This window comes from Eumetopias jubatus, unplaced genomic scaffold, assembly GCF_037043125.1.
Source record: "Eumetopias jubatus isolate StellerSeaLion01/CBP00866 unplaced genomic scaffold, mEumJub1_p1.0 scaffold_1, whole genome shotgun sequence".
Lineage (NCBI taxonomy): Eukaryota > Metazoa > Chordata > Mammalia > Carnivora > Otariidae > Eumetopias > Eumetopias jubatus.
Window position 1 is genome coordinate 159,061,364 of NW_028274807.1, and position 23,086 is coordinate 159,084,449.

General features: G+C 45.9%; 1 protein-coding gene and 1 long non-coding RNA gene across 4 annotated transcripts in view; one reads left to right on the forward strand and one right to left on the reverse strand.

The window, feature by feature from the left end:
* Positions 1-20: 20 nt before the first annotated feature.
* Positions 21-22,471, forward strand: LOC114207802 (uncharacterized). Of its 3 annotated transcripts, none has more exons than XR_003608920.2 (6): positions 21-936; positions 9,559-9,672; positions 10,260-10,329; positions 13,050-13,172; positions 20,520-20,801; positions 21,548-22,471. It is a non-coding gene; the product is annotated as an uncharacterized LOC114207802 (long non-coding RNA). The 3 variants fall into 3 exon arrangements; XR_015769078.1 differs by having other exon boundaries at positions 21-260; positions 865-936; positions 20,520-22,471; XR_015769077.1 differs by having other exon boundaries at positions 24-936; positions 20,520-22,471.
* The window catches only part of UROC1 (urocanate hydratase 1), a 42,241-nt gene continuing 35,039 nt past the window's right edge, over positions 15,885-23,086 (reverse strand). Inside the window, exons 19-20 of the mRNA XM_028101831.2 lie at positions 17,133-17,232; positions 15,885-16,025 (exon numbers count right to left, since the gene is read on the reverse strand). Coding sequence (XP_027957632.1) covers positions 15,885-16,025; positions 17,133-17,232 — 241 coding nt within the window. The remainder of the gene's footprint in view (positions 16,026-17,132; positions 17,233-23,086) is intronic.

The following is a 23,086-nucleotide window of genomic DNA, read 5'->3' on the forward strand; positions in this document are numbered from 1 at the left end:
GACTCCGGCCCGGAGCTGCGCGTGCGCGTGAGCCAGAGGGGCGCCGCGCGAGGCCTGCCGGGCTGGGGATGGTTGGCGCCGCCCAGGCGCGGCCCCACAGGTCTGGCTTGCCGCGGAACCTGGGGACTTCGGCCGACCCCGACCACGCAAGCTGCGGTTTGACTCCTGCATGGGGACGACGCTCGCCTGACTTAACAATCGTATCTTTCATCTGGGTAGTGGATTGATAATAGCAGCCAACTATCTTCACACTTACAAGTGTGAGAAACTGAGGCACAGATAGCTTGAGTCCCTTGCCCGAGGTCACATAGCTGGGAACTGGGAGAGTCAGGGTTCGGGCACCAGGCTGGGCTCACTGAACAGCGAACAGCCTAGCTGCCGCTGGCCTTTGGCTCACAGACCTTGCGCGAAGTGCCCCCAGCTCCTTCCCCACCACCCAGCCCCTCCACCGGGACCCCTGCCTACGCTCTTCCAATTGCATTTCCTACTAAACTTTGTACTGTCCCACACTGCCTCAGCCCTTACTCATTGTTGTCTCAACTCCTCCACCCCACCCCCTCAACCCGGATTCAGTCTGGAGTCCCTTAACTTGGCCGCACGTCACTGCCCTCCGGACCCAAACCCCTCCTACACGCCTAGCTTCTTAGGAAAATAACACCGCAGCTGATCCGCAGCCTCCACCACGCCTTCGCCCCAATCTAGTCTCAATAGAGCCGACTTTTGTGATCTTCCCAAAGTGCAAATCAGCTGTGCCCCAGTCACTCCATTGCTCTTATTGCCTAGCTGGTCTCCCCCACATTTCTCACCACTTCACCCCTCACTCTACAATCCCAGGGCTCCCCTATCTCTTTCCATTTCCTCCAGCAAGCCGAACTAGTTCTGCTAGACTGCACAGCTGGTCTCTGATTCCTCTGGGAAGACTGGACTTCTGATCAGGTACACCCTCACCCAGCCCTTTATTCTCCACCCCATCTCTCGATTTGTTATCTCGTATAGTTCTCAATTGCTGTTGTTTTATTGGCCCCTTTCCTGGATAATTGATTGTGTCCCCCTCTAGAATGTAGACTCATTTAGGACAGGAACCGTGCCGCCCTCATTCACAGCTGTATGCTCAGAATCTAGTAGGGAGACTCTCAGTAAATATTTATTGATGAATGCTTTATTAACAGTTCTTTAAAAATAAGATACATAAATAATATTGAAAAGAATAGGAAACATACATATATGAAATATGAATTTATGCCCCAAATATATTGTTCCCAGTAAAGAATAATCTTTTCAACAAATGTTCTGGGACAACTAGATATCCACACATGAAAGAATGAATTTGGACCCCTACTTCCCACCAGACACAAAAAGTAACTCAAAATGGATCAAGGACCTAAATGTAAGAGTGAAAACTCTTAAACTATTAGGAGAAAACAGTATATCCGTGTGACCTAGGATTAGGGAATGGTTTCCTAGATATGAAACTAAAAGCACAAGCAGTGAAACAAATTGGTCTTTGCCAAAACTGAAAACTCTTTTAGGTGAAAGAACACCAAAAAGAAAATGAAAAGACAACCCACAGAATGGGAGAAAAATTTGTAAATCCTATATCTGCTAAGCGACTACTACCTAGAATATATTTTTAAAAACCCATGACTCAACAGCAAAAAGACAACCCAATTTAAAACAAAGGACTTGAATAAACATCTCCCCAGAGATGTACAGATGGCCAATAAGCACATGAGGACATGTTCAACACCATTACTCATTAGGGAAATGCAAATCAAAACCACAAGGAGATAACACTTATCCACTAATAGCAATAATTTTTTTAAATGAAAAAGGAGTGTGAGGATGAAGGAAAAATTGTAACCCTCATACATTTATGCTGGGAATGTAAAACGGTGAGGCCAGTGTGCAAGAAAGTTTGGCAGTTCCTCAAAAAGTTAAATATAGAATTTCCATATGACCCAGCAATTCCACTTGTAGGCGTATATCCAAGAGAAATGAAAACACGTGTATTCACACAAAAACTTGTTTGTGAATGGTCATAGTAGCAAAATCAATGCAGAACATTGTTTAGAAGGATCCCATTTGTACAAGGAGGGAAAACTATACCTATGTTAACATGCTTGCACATCCTTTTTATTATGTAGCATTATGAATAATGAATATTGCTACATAATAAAAGGGAAACAACCAAGTATCTATCAATAGACAAATGGGTAGGCAAAATGCAGCATATCCACACAGTGGAATATTATTGGGCCATAAAATGGAATGAAGTACTGATATAAGGCTACAACATGAGTGAAACTTGAAAACATACAAGGGGGAAAAAAGCCAGACACAAGACACCACATACTATAGGATTCCACTCATATGTCCAAAAAAGGTAAATCCATGGAGCCAGAAAGTAGATTAGTGGTTGCCAGGGGATAGAAGGGGAGGGCAAATTGGAAATAACTGCTAACAGCTACAGTGTTTCTTTTGGGAGTGATGGAAATGCCCTGGAATTAGTGGTGATGGGTACACAACATAGTTGAATATACTAGAAACCACTGACTTGTACACTTTAAAATAGTGACTTTCATGTTCTGATTGGCTCTGCTAAAAATATATTGTTGGGAAAAATCAATGCAGAACATTGTTTAGAAGGATCCCATTTGTATAAGGAGGGAAAATTATACCTATGTTCACATGCTTGCACATCCTTAGGAAGTTTCTAGAAAGATACACAAGACACTGCTAGTACTTGTGACTGCTTCTAAAGTGAAGTGGGGAAGGGCACCTTCACTTAATACTTCTCTCCTGTTGGCACTATTTGCTTTTGTTTTAGATCATGGTTGGGATTATTTTTTGTTGTTTTATTTTAATTCCAGTGTAATTAACATATAGTGTTATATTAGTTTCCAGTGCACAACGTTGTGAGTAATTCAACAATTCTATACATTACTCAGTGCTCATCACAATAAGTGTACTCTTAATCCCCTTCACTATTTCACCTATTCTCCCCCTCCCACCTCCCCTCTGGTAACCAACAATTTGTTCTCTGTATTTAACAGTCTAGTTTCTTGTTCATCTTTTTTTCTTTGTCCATTTGTTTCTTAAATTCCACATATGAGTGGAATTTATATTTTATTTATAAATTTATATTTATAAAATATAAATTTATATTTATATATAAATATAATATATATAATATAATATATAAATATAAAATATAATATAAACTTATAAAATTATATATAAATATATAATTTATATTTATATATGATTTCACTCATATGGTATTTGTCTTTGTCTGACTTATTTCACTTAGCATTATACTCTCTAGTTCCATCCAGATCATTGCAAATGGCAAGATTTCATTTTTTATGGCTGAGTAATGTTTCATTGTATATATATACCACATCTTCTTTATCAATTCATCTGTCAGTGGACACTTGGACTGTTTCCTTATCTTGGCCATTGTAAATAATACTGCTATAAACATAGGGGTGTGTGTATTTCTTTAGATTAATGTTGTCATGTTCTTTGGGTAAATACCTAGTAGTGCAATTGCTGGATCTAGGATAGTTCTATTTTTAACTTTTTGAGGAAACTCCATACTGTTTTCCACAGTGGCTGCACGAGTTTGCATTCCAGCAATAGTGCAGAAGGGTTCCCCTTTCTCCACATCTTTGCCAATGACCTGTTGTTTCCTGTGTTGTTGATTATAGCCACTCTGACAAGTGTAATGTGATATCTCATTATAGTTTTGATTTGCATTTCCCTGACAATGAGTGGTGGTGAGCATCTATTTATGGCTCTGTTAGCCATCTGTATGTCTTCTTTAAAGCAATGTCTGTTCACATCTTCTGCCCAACTTTTATTGGATTGTTTTGTTTTTGGGTGTTGAGTTGTATAAGTTCTTTATATATTGTGCCTACGAACCCTTTATCAGATATGTCATTTGCAAATATCTTCTCCCATTCCATAGGTTGCCTTTTAGTTTTTTTGATTGTTTCCTTGGCTGTGTAGAGCTTTTTATTTTGATGTAGTCCCAATAGTTGAATTTTGCTTTTGTTCCCCTTGCCTCAGGAGACATCTAGAAAAATGTTGCTATAGTCAATGTCAGAGAAATTATTGTCTGTGCTCTCTTTGAGGATTTTTATGGTTTTGGTCACACATTTAGATCTTTAATCCATTTGAATTTATTTTTGTGTGTGGTGTAAGAAAGTGGCCCAGTCTCATTCTTTTGCATGTAGCTGTCCAGTTTTCCCAACACCATTTGTTGAAGAGACTGTCTTTTTCCCGTTGGATATTCCTGCCTCCTTTGTCAAAGTTAATTGACCATATAATCATGGGTTTATTTCTGGGCTCTCTATTCTGTTCCATTCATTGATCTACGTGTCTATTTTTGTGCTAGTACCATACTGTTTTGATGACTACAACTTTGTAGTCTATCTTGAAATTTAGGATTGTGGTACCTCCAGTTTTGTTCTTTTTCAATATTGCTTTGGCTATTTGAGGTTTTTTTTGTGGTTCCATACAAATTATAGGCTGATTTGTTCTAGTTCTGTGAAAAATGCTGTTGATATTTTGATAGGGATTGCATCAAATCTGTAGGTTGCTTTAGGTAGTATAGACATTTTTAAAAATGTTTGTCCTCCCAATCCCTGAGCATGGAATGTTTTTCCATTTCTCTGTGTCATCTTCAATTTCTTTCATCAATGTTTATAGTTTTCAGGTCTTTCACCTCCTTGGTTAAGTTTATTCCCAGGTATTTTATTATTTTTGGTGCAATTATAAATGGGATTGTTGTCTTAATTTCTCTTTCAGCTACTTCATTATTAGTGTACAGCAGTGCAATGAATTTCTGTATATTGAGTTTGTATCCTGCGACTTCACTGAATTCATTTATCAGTTCTAATAGTTTTTCTAGAAGTTTTTTGGGGGTTTCTATACATAATATCCTTTCATCTGCGAACAGTGACAGTTTTACTTCTTCCTTACCAATTTGGATACCTTTTATTTCTTTTTATTGTCTAATTGCTGTGGCCAAAATTCCCAGTACTATGTTGAATAAAAGTGGTGAGAGTGGACATCCTGGTCTTGTTCCTGACCTTAGGGGAAAAGCTCTTTGTTTTTCCCCATTGAGTATGATGTTTTTCATATAAGACCTTTATTATGTTGAGGTATGTTCCCTCTAGAGAGAAGGTTAAAGGTTTTTATCATGAATGGACATTGTACTTTGTCAAGTACTTTTTCTGCATCTATTGAAATGATCACATGATTTTTATCCTTTCTCTTATTCATGTGATGTATCATATTGATTGATTTGCAAATACTGAACTACCCTTGTATCTCAAGAATAAATCCTACTTGATTGTGGTGAATGATAGTTTTAGTGTACTGTTGGATTCAACTGGCTAATATTTTGTTGAGGATTTTTCTATTTTCATCAGAGATATTGGTAACTACAGAGTTCTCAAGATCATGAGTGTTTTTAAAGTAATTTTTATAATCAAATAATTTTTTAAATAATTATGGAAAATAGTATGGTGGTTCTTCAAAAACTGAACATAGAATTGCCATATGACCCAACAATTCCACTTCTGGGTAGATACTGAAAAGAATTGAAAGCAGGGACTCAGGTATTCACAAAGCCATATACATAGCAGCATTACTCACAGTAGCCAGAAGGTGGAAGCAATTCAGGTGCCCATAGATGGATAACTAGCTAAACAAAATGTGGTTTATGTATGCAACAGAACATCATTCAGTCCTCAAAAGGAAGGAAATTTTGACGCATGTGACAACATGGATGAAACTTGAGGACATTGTGCTACATGAAATAAGCCAGTCACAAAAAGGATAAACCCTGTACGATTCTATTTACATGAGGTCCCTAGAGTTGTCAGAGTCATAGAGACAGAAAGTAGGATGGTGGTCACAGGGGCTGGGGTGGAGGGAGGGTGAGTCAGGGCTTAATGGATATGGAGTTTCAGTCTGGGAAGATGAAAAAGTTCTGGAGACAGATGTTGGGAATGGGTGCACAACAGTGTGAGTGTACTTCATGCTGCTGGACTGCACTCTAAGAAATGGTTAAAGTGGTAAATATTATGCATATTTTACCACAATAAAAGAAAATTTTAAAATTTTTAATGAAAAACATTTGGTGGGAATACGGGTGAGTTTCATCTTTTGGATTTTTCAGTTTTTAAAAGATACTTCCAAGGGCGCCTGGGTGCCTCACTGGGTTAAGCATCTGGCTTCTGCTCAGGTCATGATCTCAGGGTCCTTGGATGGACCCCTGGATTGGGCTCCCTGATCAGTGGGGAGTCTGCTTCTCCCTCTCCCTCTGGCCCTCCCCCCTACTCCAGCTCATTCTCTCTCTCTTCCAAAAAAATAAAATCTTTAAAAAAAAGATACTTCTGGTATCTTTCATAACACTTTAAAATGGGTGAAATCAACTTTATTGAACATTTGGCAAGGACTCATGTCACTCTTCCTACTGCCTGAGGTTTTCCATCACTGCAAGTAATAGGGCTTATAGTGAGGAGCAGATCTCATGTGCTGGGCTCGAATAGTTGTTGTTCAGTGGTGTCTGTCAGAAAGGATCTCTCCAAGCATGTGTGTGTCAGAAGTGGTTTGGGGCAGCCAGGGAGAAGACACAAGGTGCTTGTCATTCTGGTTTGCATTTGGGGAGAAATCCCACCAGCCCAGATGTTGCTGGGGGCCCAGTACTATAGCTGGGGGAACAAGGGTGCAAGAATACCTGACTCCAGGGGTCCCAAACAGACCAGGTTGGGCCACTTACCACTGACAAAATCCAAAGGCAGAGTAACGAGCAGTGGTAAAACAAGAAAGGAATTAATTTACTGAGGCCACCACCAGGAAGACCGCGGACTAGTGTCTCATAGACTGTCTCCAAAGTGCCGAAAATAGTCCCGGCTGATATAAGGAAAATGTGGGGCAAAGGTGGATGGGTACATGCAGGTGGGCCGTGAAAGTTTTATCCTGGGCATGGTCTTGCTGGCTCAGGGCAGTCCTCATTGCTTCAGGGGGTAATTTAATTCCCGTTAGGGGTTGCTTGGCCACAAGGGTCTTTTGCCTGAATTAAGAGACAAAATGAAAAGAAGAATTTAATCAATTAGAAAGTACAGACTGAGCTCAAAATGGAGGGAGCTGAAGTCTGCTTTGAGTACTCTGATGGCATCCCTGTGGCCTTTGAATTGCCACTGTCCATGTGCAGGGTATCGCAAGTTCTGGAAGGAGTAGGGATGGGCTGCCGTTGGGAGTTCCAACGTGTGTGTTTTTTCCAACACCACTGAGACAGGGAAACTAAAGGGACCCAATGAAAAACTGCTTGTTTGCTCCTTTTCTTGCTTCCATTCTTGCTGGGACCTATATGCCTGCCTTACACACACCTCATCGAACAGATAATGTGTGTCCTCCTTGTAAAGGTCAAGGAATTAATGATTTCTTTGGAGGCTTCCAGCACAATAGGTAGCATCTAAGGAGTGGCCGCTGGTGTCATTATGAATGTTTTCCAAGACCACTGACTCACCAAGACCCCTGACTCCAGGCAGAATTGACTTACGGAGGACACCTAAACACTCGTCTCTGTTCCTAGATGCCTGAGAAGACACACGTGCTGAACCACAACCCTCAATAAAAACCCCAGACTCCAAGCAAAGATGAGACTCACTCCTTTTCTCCTTCTGAGTCTCCTAGATGCTCCATCTGTGCTCTCTCGATGTCTGCGATAAACTCTGCTCTCACTTCCTGTCCGCGCATTTGATTTCTATCCTGAAGAAAGCCAAGGATCTTCTTGGCTGGTCCTGTAGGAAGCCCTCTGGTCATCAGACCTCGCCAGCCTCCATCACCACTAACCAGTTAACCCAATTCTGACACTATGTACCTGGAGATTATCTAGGTAATTGGCTCAGTCCTACAAGACAGCACCCCGCCCCACACACATATCACTTTCAAGTCAGCTGTACTTCTGATTGATCGGCAGTAGATTGGAGGTTCCCATGACCCCCTCCTTGGGTTTGATTCATGTGCTAGAGTGGCTCACAGAACTCAGAGGAACATTTTTTTAAAGATTTTATTTATCTATTATCTATTTGAGAGAGAGAATGAGAGAGAAAGTGAGCATGAGCCGGGGAGGAGCAGAGGCAGAAGGAGAGGCAGACTCCCCGCTGAGCAGGGAGCCCGCTGCAGGGTTCAATCCCAGGACCCTAGGATCATGACCTGAGCCGAAGGCAGACACAACCAACTGAACCATCCAGGCACCCCTCAGAGGGACATTTTACTTACCAGCTTACCAGCTTACCAGTTTATTATAAAAGGAGATAACTCAGGAACAGCCAGATAGAAGAGACACATAGGACAAGGTATGGGGAAGGGGCGCAGAGCTTCCATGCCCTCTCAACATACCATTCTTCCCAAATCTCCATGTGTTCCCCAACACGGAAGCTGTCCTTTTGGGTTTCGTTTCTTTGGCAGCTTCAATATTCAGGCATAACTGATGAAACCATTGGCCACTGATGATTGATTCAACCTCTAACTCCTCTCCCCTCTCCAGAGGACATGGGGTAGGACTCAAAGTTCCAACCCTCTCATTACTCCTTGGTTCCCCTTGCAACCAGCCATCATCCTTAGGTATTCTCCAAAAGTCACCTCATTAACATAAACTCAGGTATACTTGAAAGAAGTTTGTTATGACTATCAGAACACCTTTTTTTAAATGATTTTATTTATTTGAGAGAGAGGGAGGGAGAGAGAATGAGCAGGGGGAAGGACAGGGAGAAGCACACTCCCCACTGAGCAGGGAGCCCAGTGTGGGGCTTGATCCGAGGACGCTGATCATGATCTGAGCCGAGGGCAGATGCTTAAACCGACTGAGCCACCCAGGCGCCCAGAATACCAAAACACCTTGATCACTCTTACCAGTTAGGAAATTCCAAGGGTTTTAGGAGCTCTGTGCCAGGAATGGGAATGAAGACCAAATATATATATTTTTTATTATAAATCAAAATATCACAGAGTGAAAGGAAATGTCTCCATCAGGGATTTCTGTGATGGTTAATTTTACCCATCAATTTCAGTGGGCCATTTTAAACATTGTTTCTGGGTACGTCCCTGTGGGTGATTCCACATTTAAATTAGCATTTAATGGGTGGCTCTTCTGCAAGTAGGTAGGAATCTGCAATCTGTTGAGGTCTCAGTCTGTTGGGGTCTGAACAGAACAAAAGGCAGAGGAAGAGGAATTCCCTGTTTAATATCCCACTGAGCTGGGACACCTCATTTCATCTTCTCCTGCTCTTAGACGGGGATTTACACCATCTCTTCCCTGGTTCTCAGGCCTTCAGGCTTGAACTGAATTATGCCTCCGGCCTTCCCAGTCCTCTAGCTTATGGTTCCATGGGACTGCCACGATATATATAGCAACGATATCTATCTATATATAGACATATATAGATATCTATATTATATATGTATATGTGTTCAGATACATCTCCTATTGGTTCTGTTTATCTAGAGAATGATAATACACAGATATTTGAATCCCAACAGAGACTCTACAGGTGACACACGGTGGGAAGCAGGCAGCGTGAGAAACCAGCATCTCAAGCAGAAGAAGGAACAATAGGCACACTTGGCCTCGCCATTGGAGGGCAGTAAGGACTGGTAGGTGATGTAGGAAAGATGTTGGGGTTCAAAGCTGACGGCCAAGACAGAATTCTTGAGACATTTTCGGTGCAAAAGGTGGTTTTATTAAAGCTCGGGAACAGGACCCGTGGGCAGGAACAGCTGCACCGCGGTGATGAGGAGTGGCCCATTTTATACTTTCAGTTTGGGAGGGGGTTAGGGATAGCCTAAGTCTCTAAGGAATTTTGCAAGCAAGGTTTCCAGGCCCTTGAGGGGGCTAGCTATTGTTGGGAAAAGGTCATTTATTACAGTCTAATAAAACCTTAGTCATGAGACCCTTCAGATGGATATTGGTGGGCCATCTCTTGGGGGATGAGTGCCAACAGGTATCTTGGGGGGGTTTAGGGATAAAGGAAGTTTCCAAAGGAATTTTTATACCTTAAAGTAGACTTACGGGATCCTGGGGAATCAGGCTAGGATTGTCTTTTGCCCTTAGCCAAGTATTAACATTGAGGCAGTTGAGTCCCTAGAGGAATGTCTCTCTGCCTGTTTCAAGGACTTGTCAATGGGCTATAGGTAGAAAGGAAATTTAGTAATTTTTCTTCTGCCTTTGTTTCCCACATCAGTAGGGACTGTGGCAAATTGGAAAAAACAAGCCCAGCCCCAAAGAGCCTCCAGCTGATTGCTGATGCAGAGGTAGGTGGTAAGGGCACAGTGTCACCTGATCTCTTGGTTTAAGTACACTGAAAATCTGGATATTTAAGTGAAATCTCCCAACTTGTAAAAATTGGTGACAAAGTCAAACATTTTTATTTTTATTTTTTTTAGGAACATTTTAGTTTGCTTTATTAGTGCTTCTCTTCAATCTATCTTTATATCTAACAATACATTTTTAACTTTTTATTAGGGAAATTTTCAAACATACAACAAAGTAGAGAAAATAGCATAATGAAACTAAGATATCCACCAGCCCGCTTTAACAATTATCAATACATGACCACTCTAGTTTCAACTAAATTTCCTATTCTCCCCATTTCTCACTCCCCTCCCAGACTATTTTGAAGCAAATCCTGGATAACACATCATTTCAACTCAAAGTATTTCAGTATAATTATAAAATCTTAATGAAAATCTAATACGATTTAAGGAAAAAACACAATTCTCTTGCAAAAAAAAAAATGAGAGTGTTGATTTAAAAGCACTTTGCTTTCACCAAAAAAAACTTTAAAATTACCACCTATAGGAAATAAGTGTTAACAAAAGAGATTGATGGCATGTGTATGTGTGCACAAGATCATAACAAAGTAGCTAAATATGAATTCTAGGAAAATGCACTGTGATACCAGTTAAGCATAAGATGAATAGATGAAATCAATTCACTTATCAAGTAAGTTGTTCACTATGTAGAATGGAAATAAAAAACCACAGCATATTGATAGCTGACTGAAGGCTCAGCCTCATTCTCCAACCTGGAAATTCTAAAGTTATGTTAGCATAAAATGGGTAGAATCTACCTAGAGTAGGAAGACAAGAGAAAGGGACTTGAAGGAATTGAGTTTATCATAGAAAAGGAAAATCATTTTGCAGGATTTCAGAGATAAGAAACTTTAGAAGTCAGTTGTTTCATGACCCAAATAAATGTAGTTACATTTCTGTCCAAAGTCTGTTTTTTTTTCAGCTTTATTTAAGTAATCTCTAAACTCAACGTGGGGCTCAAACTCACAACCCCGAGATCAAGAGCAAAGTCTATTTTTAAAATTAGTTTTGACAAGCGCTAACAGTTTCCATATTAGACAGTTGCCCCTCTCGATTCTTGACCACTATATTCCCAGTGACTCACAAATCACTGTATTAATATACTTATTTTCTATCTAAACACATAACTATGGTCACAGAAAATCTGGCATACACTTGGTACATACAAATCCTGAACACCACAAATGAATTTCTCTAAATTAGAGCAAAATTTCTACAACTACCAATTATTGGTTCATGACAATAACAACCAAAAAATGAAATTTTAACGATGAAATTGCACTACTTTAGTTGAAGCTTACAGATAATTTAGATTGATTTAGGTAAGTCTCTATTATCCTCATAAATGAACAAATGAAAATTTGTACTTAAGTATTACCTTGTACAGAATTATTAAATGATTTATCTTAAGATAACATACAAATAGCACAAGGCTTATTTATTTTTCTCACCTTTTCCATACAACTGATACGACTTTGTAAAAATATTAATGACACTATGTGGACTTCCCTTTGCCAATTCTTCCCATGGTCCTTTGCTTTGTGTACCACCTATGTGCCCAAAAAGTGGCAAGAATTTTTCAGCTTCCTTCTGAAACTCTTTGATGGGTTCATAACCATTTCTTTCTCCAGCACAAAATTCCTTTTCCTGTAAGATTTCTGCTACCTTCAACGTGGGCTGTCCATCTTGGCCTCCCTCTTCTTCAGAAAGACTCCCCTCACTAAGAAGAGGCCCTTCGCTGACTGAATCTGTGCTGGAACCAAAAGACAATTTGGCTTTGTCTTGAGAAGCTTGCATATCAGAGCTGGAAGAGTCAGTCCACCTCTTACACAACTGTGCCAGGAGCCCCTCTGGTTTGGGACCAGGGGATCTCATTCTGAACCTTGATATGGCACTAAAAGTCAAACATTTTTAAAGAGGGCAAACAAAATGCAGCAGCAGGTCAAGTCCGGCCCCCTGCCCTCCTTGTAGGAAGCTACTCAAAAACCTGGGGCAACAGAGCTCATCACTTGGCTGAGCCCTCCTGAACTGACCTGGGCTGGCCAGCAAGGAAAGCATCTGATTCCCAGGGAGCTCCAGGTTCACAGAGGGCAGAGGCTACCCAGAGAGAGGTCCTGACACATTCACAACCTCGAATTTTCAAGGCAACTGAAGCTGATGCCAGTCATGGCCAACTGGTTTCTATTTTAATCATTTTGATGAAAACATTTCTCAGTAGACTACACATCTCTGCTTTCTTAAAAATAAGACTAAACTGCACACAGAATCCCTTTGAAAAATATCCAGTTCCTGTGTCTGCCTAAGACACCACCGAATAAGCCATCCTGATCATCCAGTCCACGAGGCTGTGGTCAGCTGTCCCCACTCCCCCTGAGCCCCACAGGGGCCCCACTCTGGATGTCCGGCATCCCTTCTCCCTGGTGGCAGCAAACAGCAGGCTGACACGCTGTGGCCCAGGGACGTAGCCTGCTTACTGGCATGGCTTGGAGTGGAGCTGAGAGGCGGTCTGAGGCCCTTGCACATGGCTAGTCGCCCCCTGAGCCATGGCCTGAAGCTGGCCATTGAACCCTGCCTGCCTGTCCTTTAAGGGAAGGTGCTGGATGGGAAAAGAAGGGCGGTCCTGGTCTTAACATTGACATACTCTCTTTGTTTCTCCATAGGAACAGGGAATATTTACACAGAGGCACCAGGGTGCTTTCGTGGAGACTTGTTGATGGACCATGGGAGGATTTAGAACTGAACTTGCTGCATACAACAAAGTTCTACAAGGATAGCTTTAACAGGTGAGGACGACGGAGGCTGGAGTGGGGCCAGTGGGGCCGGTACAGCAGCTCCGTATGCTGCCAGGAACCCAGGCACCTCTGCCTTTCCATGAGCATCCTCCATGTGCTTCTGTGGTCCTTGTGGTCACAGCAGGGTTGCTGTGCTTCCAGGCATCACACCTGAAGTCCTGGGAGGGGGAAGGGGCGAGGACAAAAAGCAATCCAGTCCACTTTTATTTAAAAAGCAACAGCTTTCCCAAAGGTCCTACCCTGTAGACTTCCACCTCATCTCACGGCCAGAACTAGGCCAATGGTCACTCCTAATGACAAAGCAGTCCTGAAAATCAACTATGGGGTAATGTATATACTACTGTCCAGAAAAATTTGGGCTGTGTAAGGGAAAAGGAGGAAATGGCCACTAGGGAGGAGACAAACAGTGTTGAGTGGTTGAAGACACAGACCCCAGCTAGACTGGCCTCCTCTTTGTAGGTGTAAACGGGGAGGGGTGTCAGGTTCTCTGTGGCTCCTTAGATACCCATCCCCCAATTGCTTTCTCAATTCTGTGTGTAGGGTGGGTCATTTGTCAGTGAGCTCCAGGGGCTGAGCTAAGGCTAGGAAATAATGAGAAGGAGGTTCATGGTCAAAGGTGCCCTGCTTTGCACAGTGAGGTCATGGGGGGTGGGGTTTTCTGGCCTGGACAGCCAGTAAGTGTGGTGGGGCCAGCTCGGCCTGACTCCCTGCATGGCCCTGGATGTTTACAGGGAAGGGAGCAGGTCCCAACGTTAGTAGGTGGGGTGGGAAGGGTGGAAGAAGAGGGGCAGGAAATTCATCCCTTCACTTGGCTTTTTATAACCTGGATGAGAATAAAGCAGAACCACAGTCACCCCTTGACTGAGATGCAGGTGTTACACTCTGTTATACAGCTTAGAAAACTGAGGTTCAGCGAGGCCAAGGTCCCTGAGGTCCTGGCAGGCAGGCAGGGTTAGGAGAAAGCTAAGGACTGCCGGGCCCCCACATCCACCTATTAATTTAGGAGAAATTTTTATTTTATAAAAGAAACATACCCACACATTGGGACTCCAGAAAGCAAGTTTTGGCCTCTATAATCCTTCTCCAGTAAATAAATTAACATAAATTAAACAGATCAAAGTTTTATCAGGTCTTGGCATTTCATTTCTAAAACAAAGGAAAGAGGAAGTGTTGTCCAGTCACTGCGTTGTGCATCTGGAACTACTACTGTAAGATTGTGCATCAACTAGACTTCAATTTCAAACAAAGGAAAGGGGATATCTCATTGGTTGCTAAGGACAGGGAGGCAGTCCCCCAGTCCCCCATCACCCAGGCCTGGTCCCACAGCAGAGTGAGGCCCTGGTCTGCCCTGGATTAGAGGGAGGAGCTAGAAGTCCCCTCCCCAAAGGGGCTTGTTCTGAGGAAGACAAAGGGTTTGGCCTGGGTGCCTCTGTGTGAACCAAACAAGACAAATGTCCTCGCCAGCATGTTCTCCTCTGTCATCAGAGGGTACTACCACCTTTGGGGGGCTTTCTCCCCACCCTCTTCCACCCCCACCCCACTGCTACCTTGTGCCCTCCTCCTGCCTTCACCTCAGCTCAAGGGGCTAGGTGGTCATAGGGGGAAAGCCAATCAGACCCAAAGCCTGCAGCACCCCAGAGGACAGGGGCAATAGGCAACCGGGAGTTGAGGAGGCAGGAGGGAGCCCTAAAAGTAGGGGAATCCTTAAAAAAAAAAGGTACCTACTTCAAAAGGAAGGCCTGGAAAAGCATGGCCACATTAACTCCCTTTGTCTGGGCACTTTGCATCTGAGCCTGAACTATGGGTCCAGCCACTACCAGGATCAGATATCTGGGGGAGGGGTGCAAAAATACAGCCTCAGGCCCAACAGGGCTCCTGCAGGACACCTGGTCACAAACAGGGTTCTGGAGTGGACCTCCTTCTAAAGGGACTGTGCTGCATTTTCTTGCACTTCATACTGTGCCAGCCATCGGGGGCACCCCTCTTATCTCCTTTTTCCCACAAAGTACTGCTGACACTTTAGGGCAGGACCCTGCCTGCCCCAACCCACCAACCCATGGCCATCCTGCCCATGATACCTTACATGGCTTCTTTCCTTTCTTTCCTAATCCTTTATTACCCTGTCTTCCTCCCTGGACCCTCGAGCCCAGGGCATGGCCGTGTTCCTTTGGGCCCATGGCTGGAGGCCCTGAGATACAGAAAGTATGTCATAGACAGCTAGACAGGCCAGCAGATGGAAAGATAGCTGGATGCATGGATGGAAGGCAGACAGGAGGCAGAGTGATTAATAAAAACCAGGCCAAAGGAGACTCTGCTCCCTTGGTGGAAGAAGGAATGGCAGGGACTTTGAAGGGACTGGTTGACACCCAGTATTCATGGCATGCACGGCCCCCAAAAGTTCCTGGAGTCTACTTTGTGGTGGGCTAGAGGATTTGGCCCTGGACGAGACTTTTGCTGCCCTCCCAGGGTTCCCAGGGGTCATGGACAAACGGTCCCATCTCTTCTGGCCTGGGCTGGCTCGTTTGTAAACTGCGGATGGTGGTGCCACGCCCTCCAGGGCATTGTGAGGCCAAGTGAGGGCTTGTGTGTGAAACTGCTAACCCAGGAGACAAAGGTGTGTAGTGACAGATGCGCTGTGACTGTGAGGGTGAGGACAGGGACCAAGGGGGGATGAGGGAACCGAGGCCGGCTCTTGGGTTCCCCTCATGGCCGCAGGGCCTGCTGGAGCATGCGCTCATCGGCCACCTCATGCGGGAGTGTCACCACCAAGTCCTTGTTGTCCTGCATCGTCTGGCAGATGATCTCGTAGGCCTTCCGGTTCCCAGACCAACAACGCCGAGCCACCTGCGGCAGGGTGCGGAGAGAGCAAGGCAGCTGTTGGTGCCAACACCACCTTCCCAACAGGGCCTTCTGGACACACTGCAGCTGGGCTGCAAATCCCCGCCCTCGCCCACTTTGGGGCCCCTCTGTGCTGTGTGTGGGGCCAGCAGTCTTGTGTGTCTGCCCCATCCCCACCTCTAGCTCAGACCTCCCTCTCTCTTGGCTAGACTATGTATTTAGCCACCTCTCTGATCTGAAACTGGCCATTTTTCTACCCAGCCTACCCCATGTCCAAGAAAGACCTTGCCTCCACACAGGGGTACCAGGCCAGGTATCCTGGAACCATCCTCAGGGAATCCACATACATCTCAGCTCCGCCTTAGAATCTCTCTCCAATCGGCTTCCTTCTCCCCACCTCAGTCCTCAGGGCTTCCCCACCCTCCCTGATGCCATGCTTGCCTCCCCCGTCCCTCCCCTCACTGCTTCAGGGCCCTCAGGACGAAGACCACCCCCTCTACTGGTTAGCACCCCTCCAGGGACCCCTCCACCCCACTCTTACGCTCACCCCCTTACCCGACATCCAGCTGTCTGGGCCCCTGCACGCAGAACCCCTCCGCTTCCCCCTCACACCTACCAGCATGCATCCTCCCCATGACCACCTGGCCCCCCGTTTGTGCTCACCACCCCTTCTTTTGGCCTGTGATGTGGTCACGGGGAAGGAGGGCACCCCCCCCCACCCCTGCAGGGCCGCATGTGCACATGCACAGCCAGAGAGGGTGAGAGTTGCTCGGCTGACAGGGCTGCCCCCTCTGCAGGGCTGGAAAGAAAGGAGGTCCTCAGCACCAAGAGTGGCGTACTCTAACTGGGAGGGAAGGGTTGGAGGCCCCTGTGGGGACCGAGGCTGGACTGGAGGGGTAGGGCCAGAGGCAGGAAGAGACAAAAGAGACTCAGAAATAGCCCAAAAAGATGCAGGGAGAGACCCAGCAACAGTGGGAGAGGAGACACCAGTAAGCAAGAGCGGCGGGACTGTTTCCTGGGGAAGAAGGGAGAACACTCTCTCGGGTCTGCAGTCTGGAGAGACAGAACCCCCATTGGAGAGAAGGCCCGTGGAAAGGCCTGGATGTGACTTACTCCGTTGGAGACATCCCAGCTGAGCATCATCTTGGCCTTCTGCTCAGCCTCCTGGGTCCCGTCCAGCACAAGGCCAAATCCTCCATTGATGACCTCACCCCTGCAAGAGGCAAAGAGGATTCCAGGCCACTCTCCAGACCTGCCCCTGCCTGGAGCAGACAGAAGCGCACGCACATTTGGGGAACCCTTTGGAAGCACTGGCTCAAGGAGACAGTGTGGCTGGCCCCTGCGGCCTGGAGTCTGCACTCTCTCCCCAGCCTAGGGGATGCAGGAGTCACTGGGCTCTGCACTGCCCACTTGCACCTCCGTGCTTTACCCCGTGCATTCCATACCCACCTTTAAGACTCTTGACCATGTCACCTCCCACAGGTGACCTCCTTCTCTGTGGTTCTGAGTGCATCTCATAAAGGCCTGCTTCCTTGGGGGGCTCTTGTGATACTCAATTCAACTGTCATTCTTCTTGATTTCTCTTTATGCTCTTACTTTTCTCTGCCTCTTCTTTCAGTTTGCTTTAGGTATATTCTGAGGTCCTGATAACTTGATTTGAAGGCTGAGTTCCTTTATTTTCTGTATTTCTTATTTTCTAATGACCAGATTTCTCTGAGCACTGTTTGGACTACCTCCCCTCACAGACGTGATACGTTCATGTGTTCATTCATTTCTTCAGTAGGTGTCGTGGGAATCTTAGTGAAGCATGTTAATGCTATCCAACTTTCCACATGCTTGCCCTGTGGTTCTGTGCCATCAGCTAGGAGCACCCTCTCCTTCCTAACACCCCTGGATCTCCATTCTCACCCTTAGCATCATGATCAAGGCCTAGCTGCCCTTCCTGCTGTTAGCATCACTATACCCCTCCTACCCCCTTCTGTTACACACGTAGGAAATGCCCTCCCTCTTGTCGGCACTTGCCAGGACCTTACTGCCAAACACGAACCTGGCAATACAGCCTCCAACCTTTCAGTCCCCGCTTCCAGCGAATTTGTTCCTCCTCCTTCCTGTACCCAAAAGGTGCACCTAGCTTCTCTAGTCTCAGATCCTCCAGGCCTTACCTGCTTCTCTGCCCCGTTTGGGCTCTACTGACAATTTCAGCCAGTTCCTACCAAGAAGATGAGGAGCCCTCTGCTGCAGGAGCCAGCTGAGCTCCCCACTCCCAGCGTGGAAGTCAAGCATCTCTGTGAGTGGGCAGCTGCCCTGCCCTGCCCTCAGCCTGTGTCCCCAAGCTGGGCAGCCCTGTGCCTGTCAGTGGGCTCCCATCATATCTCCCACCAGCCTCCGGGTGGATTCAAGGTCATCATTAGTCACCTGTCAGGGGCTGATGTTGGGTGACAGAGGGGAAAGCAGATGCCAGCCAGTGTCACCAAGCAAGAACTTCAGTGTGTCCTTCGACCAGAGAGGACTTTTGGAGATGAGAACTTGATCTTCTGTTTTGGGAGCCTGAAGCCCAGACTGCTAGAGACCAAAGCTGCTCAGCTCCATGTGACCTCAGGAAACCCTGCCCACTGAGGCAACCTCAGCACACTGAGCCCAGGAAGATGAGACAATAAAGCCAGCACCACGATTAGCAGAGCACGGGGGGTTGCTCACAAATGGAGTTGGGACAACTAACTGTCCCTTTGAGAAAAACAGAAAAATAGAGCCCTATGCCACAAAAAGAAAAACTGGTGTCAGATGTACTAAAGAAGGAAAAATTCAAAATTATATGATAAATAAAGTTTAGGAGCATGTTTTTTCTTAACTTGGGAAGGAGGGGGAATGTCTTTTAAAGCAACGTTTAAAAAATGAAGGGCCCTTGAATCGCCTGGGTGGCTTAGTCGGTTAAGCATCCGACTCTTGGTACTGGCTCAGGTCATGGTCTCGGGGTTGTGAGATCCCCACATCATCCACGCTGAGCGGGGAATCTGCTTGGGACTCTGGGATTCTCTCCCCTTTCCTTTTCCCTCTCCCACCCACTCTGTCGTCCCTTTCCCCTCTCCCTGCTCACATGTACACTCTCTCTCTCTAAAATAAAGTCTTTAAAAAAAGTGAAGAGCCAGAGTAGAAGTTACTGGATAAAGATAAAGCTCCCTGTGAGGAGAGGAGGATCCTTCCAGAAAGCCTGGCTGTGAGGAAGGTGGTTAGCTCACAGCCCCTAGCAATAACTCCTTAGGGTCCTTCTTGGGGCAGAGGCTGAGCACTACCATGGTGAGGGCCTGCCTGTTTCTGCCCACCCAAAGTGGGTCCTTCAGTGGCCTTGGCCCCAGAACCCCACCCCCCAGGTGGCAAGACTGGCAGGTGTGCATGGAGACTGAGGGTGCCCCCACTCAATCCTAACCCTCCTTCCTTTCTCAGGTGGTCTTTCCAGTAAGCCTTTTAAACACTCTGCCTCCGCCTCAGCTTCTGCCTCCTGGAAAACCCGACCGGCACAGATACAATAAATGACATTCAAACACAAAGGACATGCACTCAAGACATGTATCTAATGTCTAGAATAGATTAAGAACACCCAACCAATAAGAAAAATCACACAACTCAAAACAAAAACTGGAAGCAAGCAAGTCAAATCAAAACAACAAGGATTTGTCACTTCTTGCCCACCAGTCTAGCAAATCCCATGTGGTAACACCCAGGGTGCTGAGGTTATGCAAACTGGAATTTTTATATAGGGAAATGTGACCACAGCTACCAAAGTTTAAAACGCCCACAGTTTTCACCTGCAGTCCCAAACAGCGTGCACCTGATAAAGGCTAACATTTATGGGAGGTGTGCCACATCCGGGCCCTGCCCTGGCCCCCTTACAGGTAGCTCGCGGAGTAAGGTTAACGCACGCATTCGGGCCAGGCCTCCTGCAAAAGTAGCTCGTTTTGAAACCTGGGCAAAGTTATTTCTCCACCTGGGTAGCACCTATTTCTTACAGGGGACTGTTGCGGTGATCGGATGAGCTAGCATGTCAATCTAGAAGGCCTTGTACATGTTGTACACAATACTATGAGCATTAGCCATTCACTATTTAATCTTCATAGCAGTTGCTATTATGATGCACATTTTGTCAATGAGAAACGAAGCTCAACAAGCTTAACTTGTGCAGAGAAATCAACTTCAGAATCCATGCTCTTAATTGTACCATGAAACTATACATCGAAGATACCTCCCCACTGCACTGGAGATTTACGCCCACAGAGGGCGAGAACCTTGCAAGCCTTGGTACTCAGAGTGGTCCTCGGGCCAGCAGAAGCGGCATCACCTGTGAGCCAGATGTGCAACTGCTTTATAGGCTGGCAGTGAAGATTCAATAGTGAATGGCTAATGGCCACACCCTCCCTATAAGGGCAGGAGATGAGACCTGTGTTTACTGGGCAGACCAACCAACCTAAAACCAGAGACTGACCGCTGACCTCTCCTGCTTTGCAGCCTATGGTCCAAAAGTCCCTGTGCACACCGGGCTGTGGGCGCCCTCTCGAAACACAAGCAGACAGCAAGGACCACTGGACAGACAGCATGAGCACAGACTCCAAGCAAGCAACCAGAAAGAGGGGCTCCAAGGAGACAGAGGAAGAGGAAGATGACACACAGCTGATGCGGATTGTCTTGGAAATGGAAGTGCTCCAAAACAGGGAGACAGTAGATGATATAAAAACTGAAAGCAGAGGCGCCTGGGTGGCTCATATGGTTGAGCGTCTGCCTTCGGCTCAGGTCATGATCTCAGGGTCCTGGGATTGAGTCCTACATCGTCTGGCTCCCTGCTCAGCAGGGAGCCTGCTTCTCCCGCTCCCCTTGCCCCTCCCCACTGCTCCTGCTTGCGCACTATCTCTGTCAAATAAATAAATAAATACATACTGAAAGCATATCACAAAATAGCAGAAGGAGCTTATAACTTAGGAATGGATTTGTGTAGAACAAAGAAAAAAATTAGCTGACTAGTTGAAAGTGATTTCCTCCTGGAGCAGCAATGGTTGAGGTACAGATTTTTTTCCCTGCTGATTTTGCAGTAAGCCTTTCGGGAGCATCTGATGGATTAAATTATGTGGGTGTGTGCAGTTCTGTCTGCAAAGCCTCAGGGGCAGCCGGAGGGTGGGAGCAACTTGGGAATTGGCAGGGAGCATTCCCTCTGTTGGGAGCTCCCCATGCAAGGGGTCCTGCCCCGAGACCCTCATGTCATGGATGCTTTCTCGCGCCAGTTCTGCTCTGATCCCTCTTGCCCCCTGTGGCTCAGTTGGCAATGACAGGTGGATCCTGGGAGGTGACAGATCTGGGTTCAGATACTGGTTCCACCACCAGTTCATGTTACTCAACCTCATTCTCTTCACCTCCAGCACCAATTCAACAAATCCAGTGACAAAATGCCAGGTACCCCACAACCAGGGCACTCTCCGTTATGGTTTTCTCTAGCCTGTGTATTGGAAAAAATACATACTCACGTCACATTTTCCATTAATTAGAGCCGCCTGACTGAGCAACAGCTCGGAATTCTGGCCTCGAAGCTAGCCGATGGGAATGCTCTGGGAAGCTCCAGTGCTGAAGGACTTGGCTGTGGAGGGCAAGGCCAGGCTCAGTCTGGCCAGAACCCGCTCAGAGGTCAGAGATGGCTGGCCAGAAAGCTGCCTTCCTCTCTGAAGCCACAGCACCCCCTGCTGCCCCGGAGAGCCAGGAGTCCAACTTGGAGGGAGAGCACAGACCTGAGAGCGGAGGGGACAGCTGGAAAAGCTGCAGCTCATTAACCTCCTGGTGCCTCAGTTTCCTCATCTGTAAAATGTATTTGCTTCTACGATTAGGTGAGAGCGTAGATCCAAAGAGTTTCGTAAATGCTTGCCACACCATCCATGTACAATAAATATTGTTCATTATTCTTTGTGGATTTGATATTGTGATTTATAATAAAAGATATATATTTGGTCTTACTCCCATTTCTGGCCCAGAGCTCTTAAAATACTTGGAATTTTGTAAGCACTGAGAGCAGGCAAAGTGTCTTTTGTTATGTGAATGAGGTGACTTTTGGATCGCATCTAAGGAATGGGGGCGGGGGTGCTAGTTTCCAGCAGAACCAACCATATTGCTACAGGATTGGAACTTTCAGTCCCACATCCTAGACTTCCAGTGAGGGGAGAGGGGCTGGTGGTTGAATCTGGGGTCAGTGATTTAGTCAATCATGCCTAAATAATGAAGCCTCCATTAATACCTAAAAGGACAGGTTTGGAGAGGTTCTGGGTTGGGAACCAGAACACTCCCACGTGCCACCGTGCCAGGCCCCAAATTCTGCAAGGACAGAAGTTCTTTTGTTTGGGACCTCTCTCTGTGTACCTCTTCATCTGGCTATTCACTTGTACCCTTTGATATCCTTTGTAATAAACTGGTTTCCTGAGTTCTGTGAGCTGCTCGAGTGCATTAATGGAACCCAGGGAGGCTACTGTTGGAACCTCTAATTTGTAGCCCCTGTATCTGTAGTCAGATGCACAGGTGACAACCTAGACTTGCAATCGGCATCTGAGGTGGTGGCATCCTTGTGGGACTGAGCCCTTACCCTGTGGGATCTGGTTCTGTCTTTGAGCAGATGGTGTCAGAATTGAGTTGAATTGTGGACACCCAGGGGGTGTTGGAGAATTGCCCAGTGGTGTGGGAAAGCCCCCACATGCTAGAATTAGGGGTGCAGAATTATAGCAGACCTCTTCATAATGGAACTGCCACTGTCAGCCGGAATAAGACCCTTCTACAAACCCCAATTTCCTCATGGCACAGACTGGGAACAGGTCTGGCAGGGCAGAGCTGTGAGCCGGGGACCCAGGAGAGCCCAGAATCCAGGTCTCCCACCTCCCAGCCCAGCTACCCGGGCACGTCAGTGGAGAAGGCCTGGGCCAGGACAGCACTGAGAATTCCTGAGAAAACATCTGTGAAAACAAAGGGGAAACTGACACGATAACTGTAGGCATGGTTTTTACAGCCTTTGTGTCCAGTGCAACAGGTGAGACTCTGAAAGGTAGAGT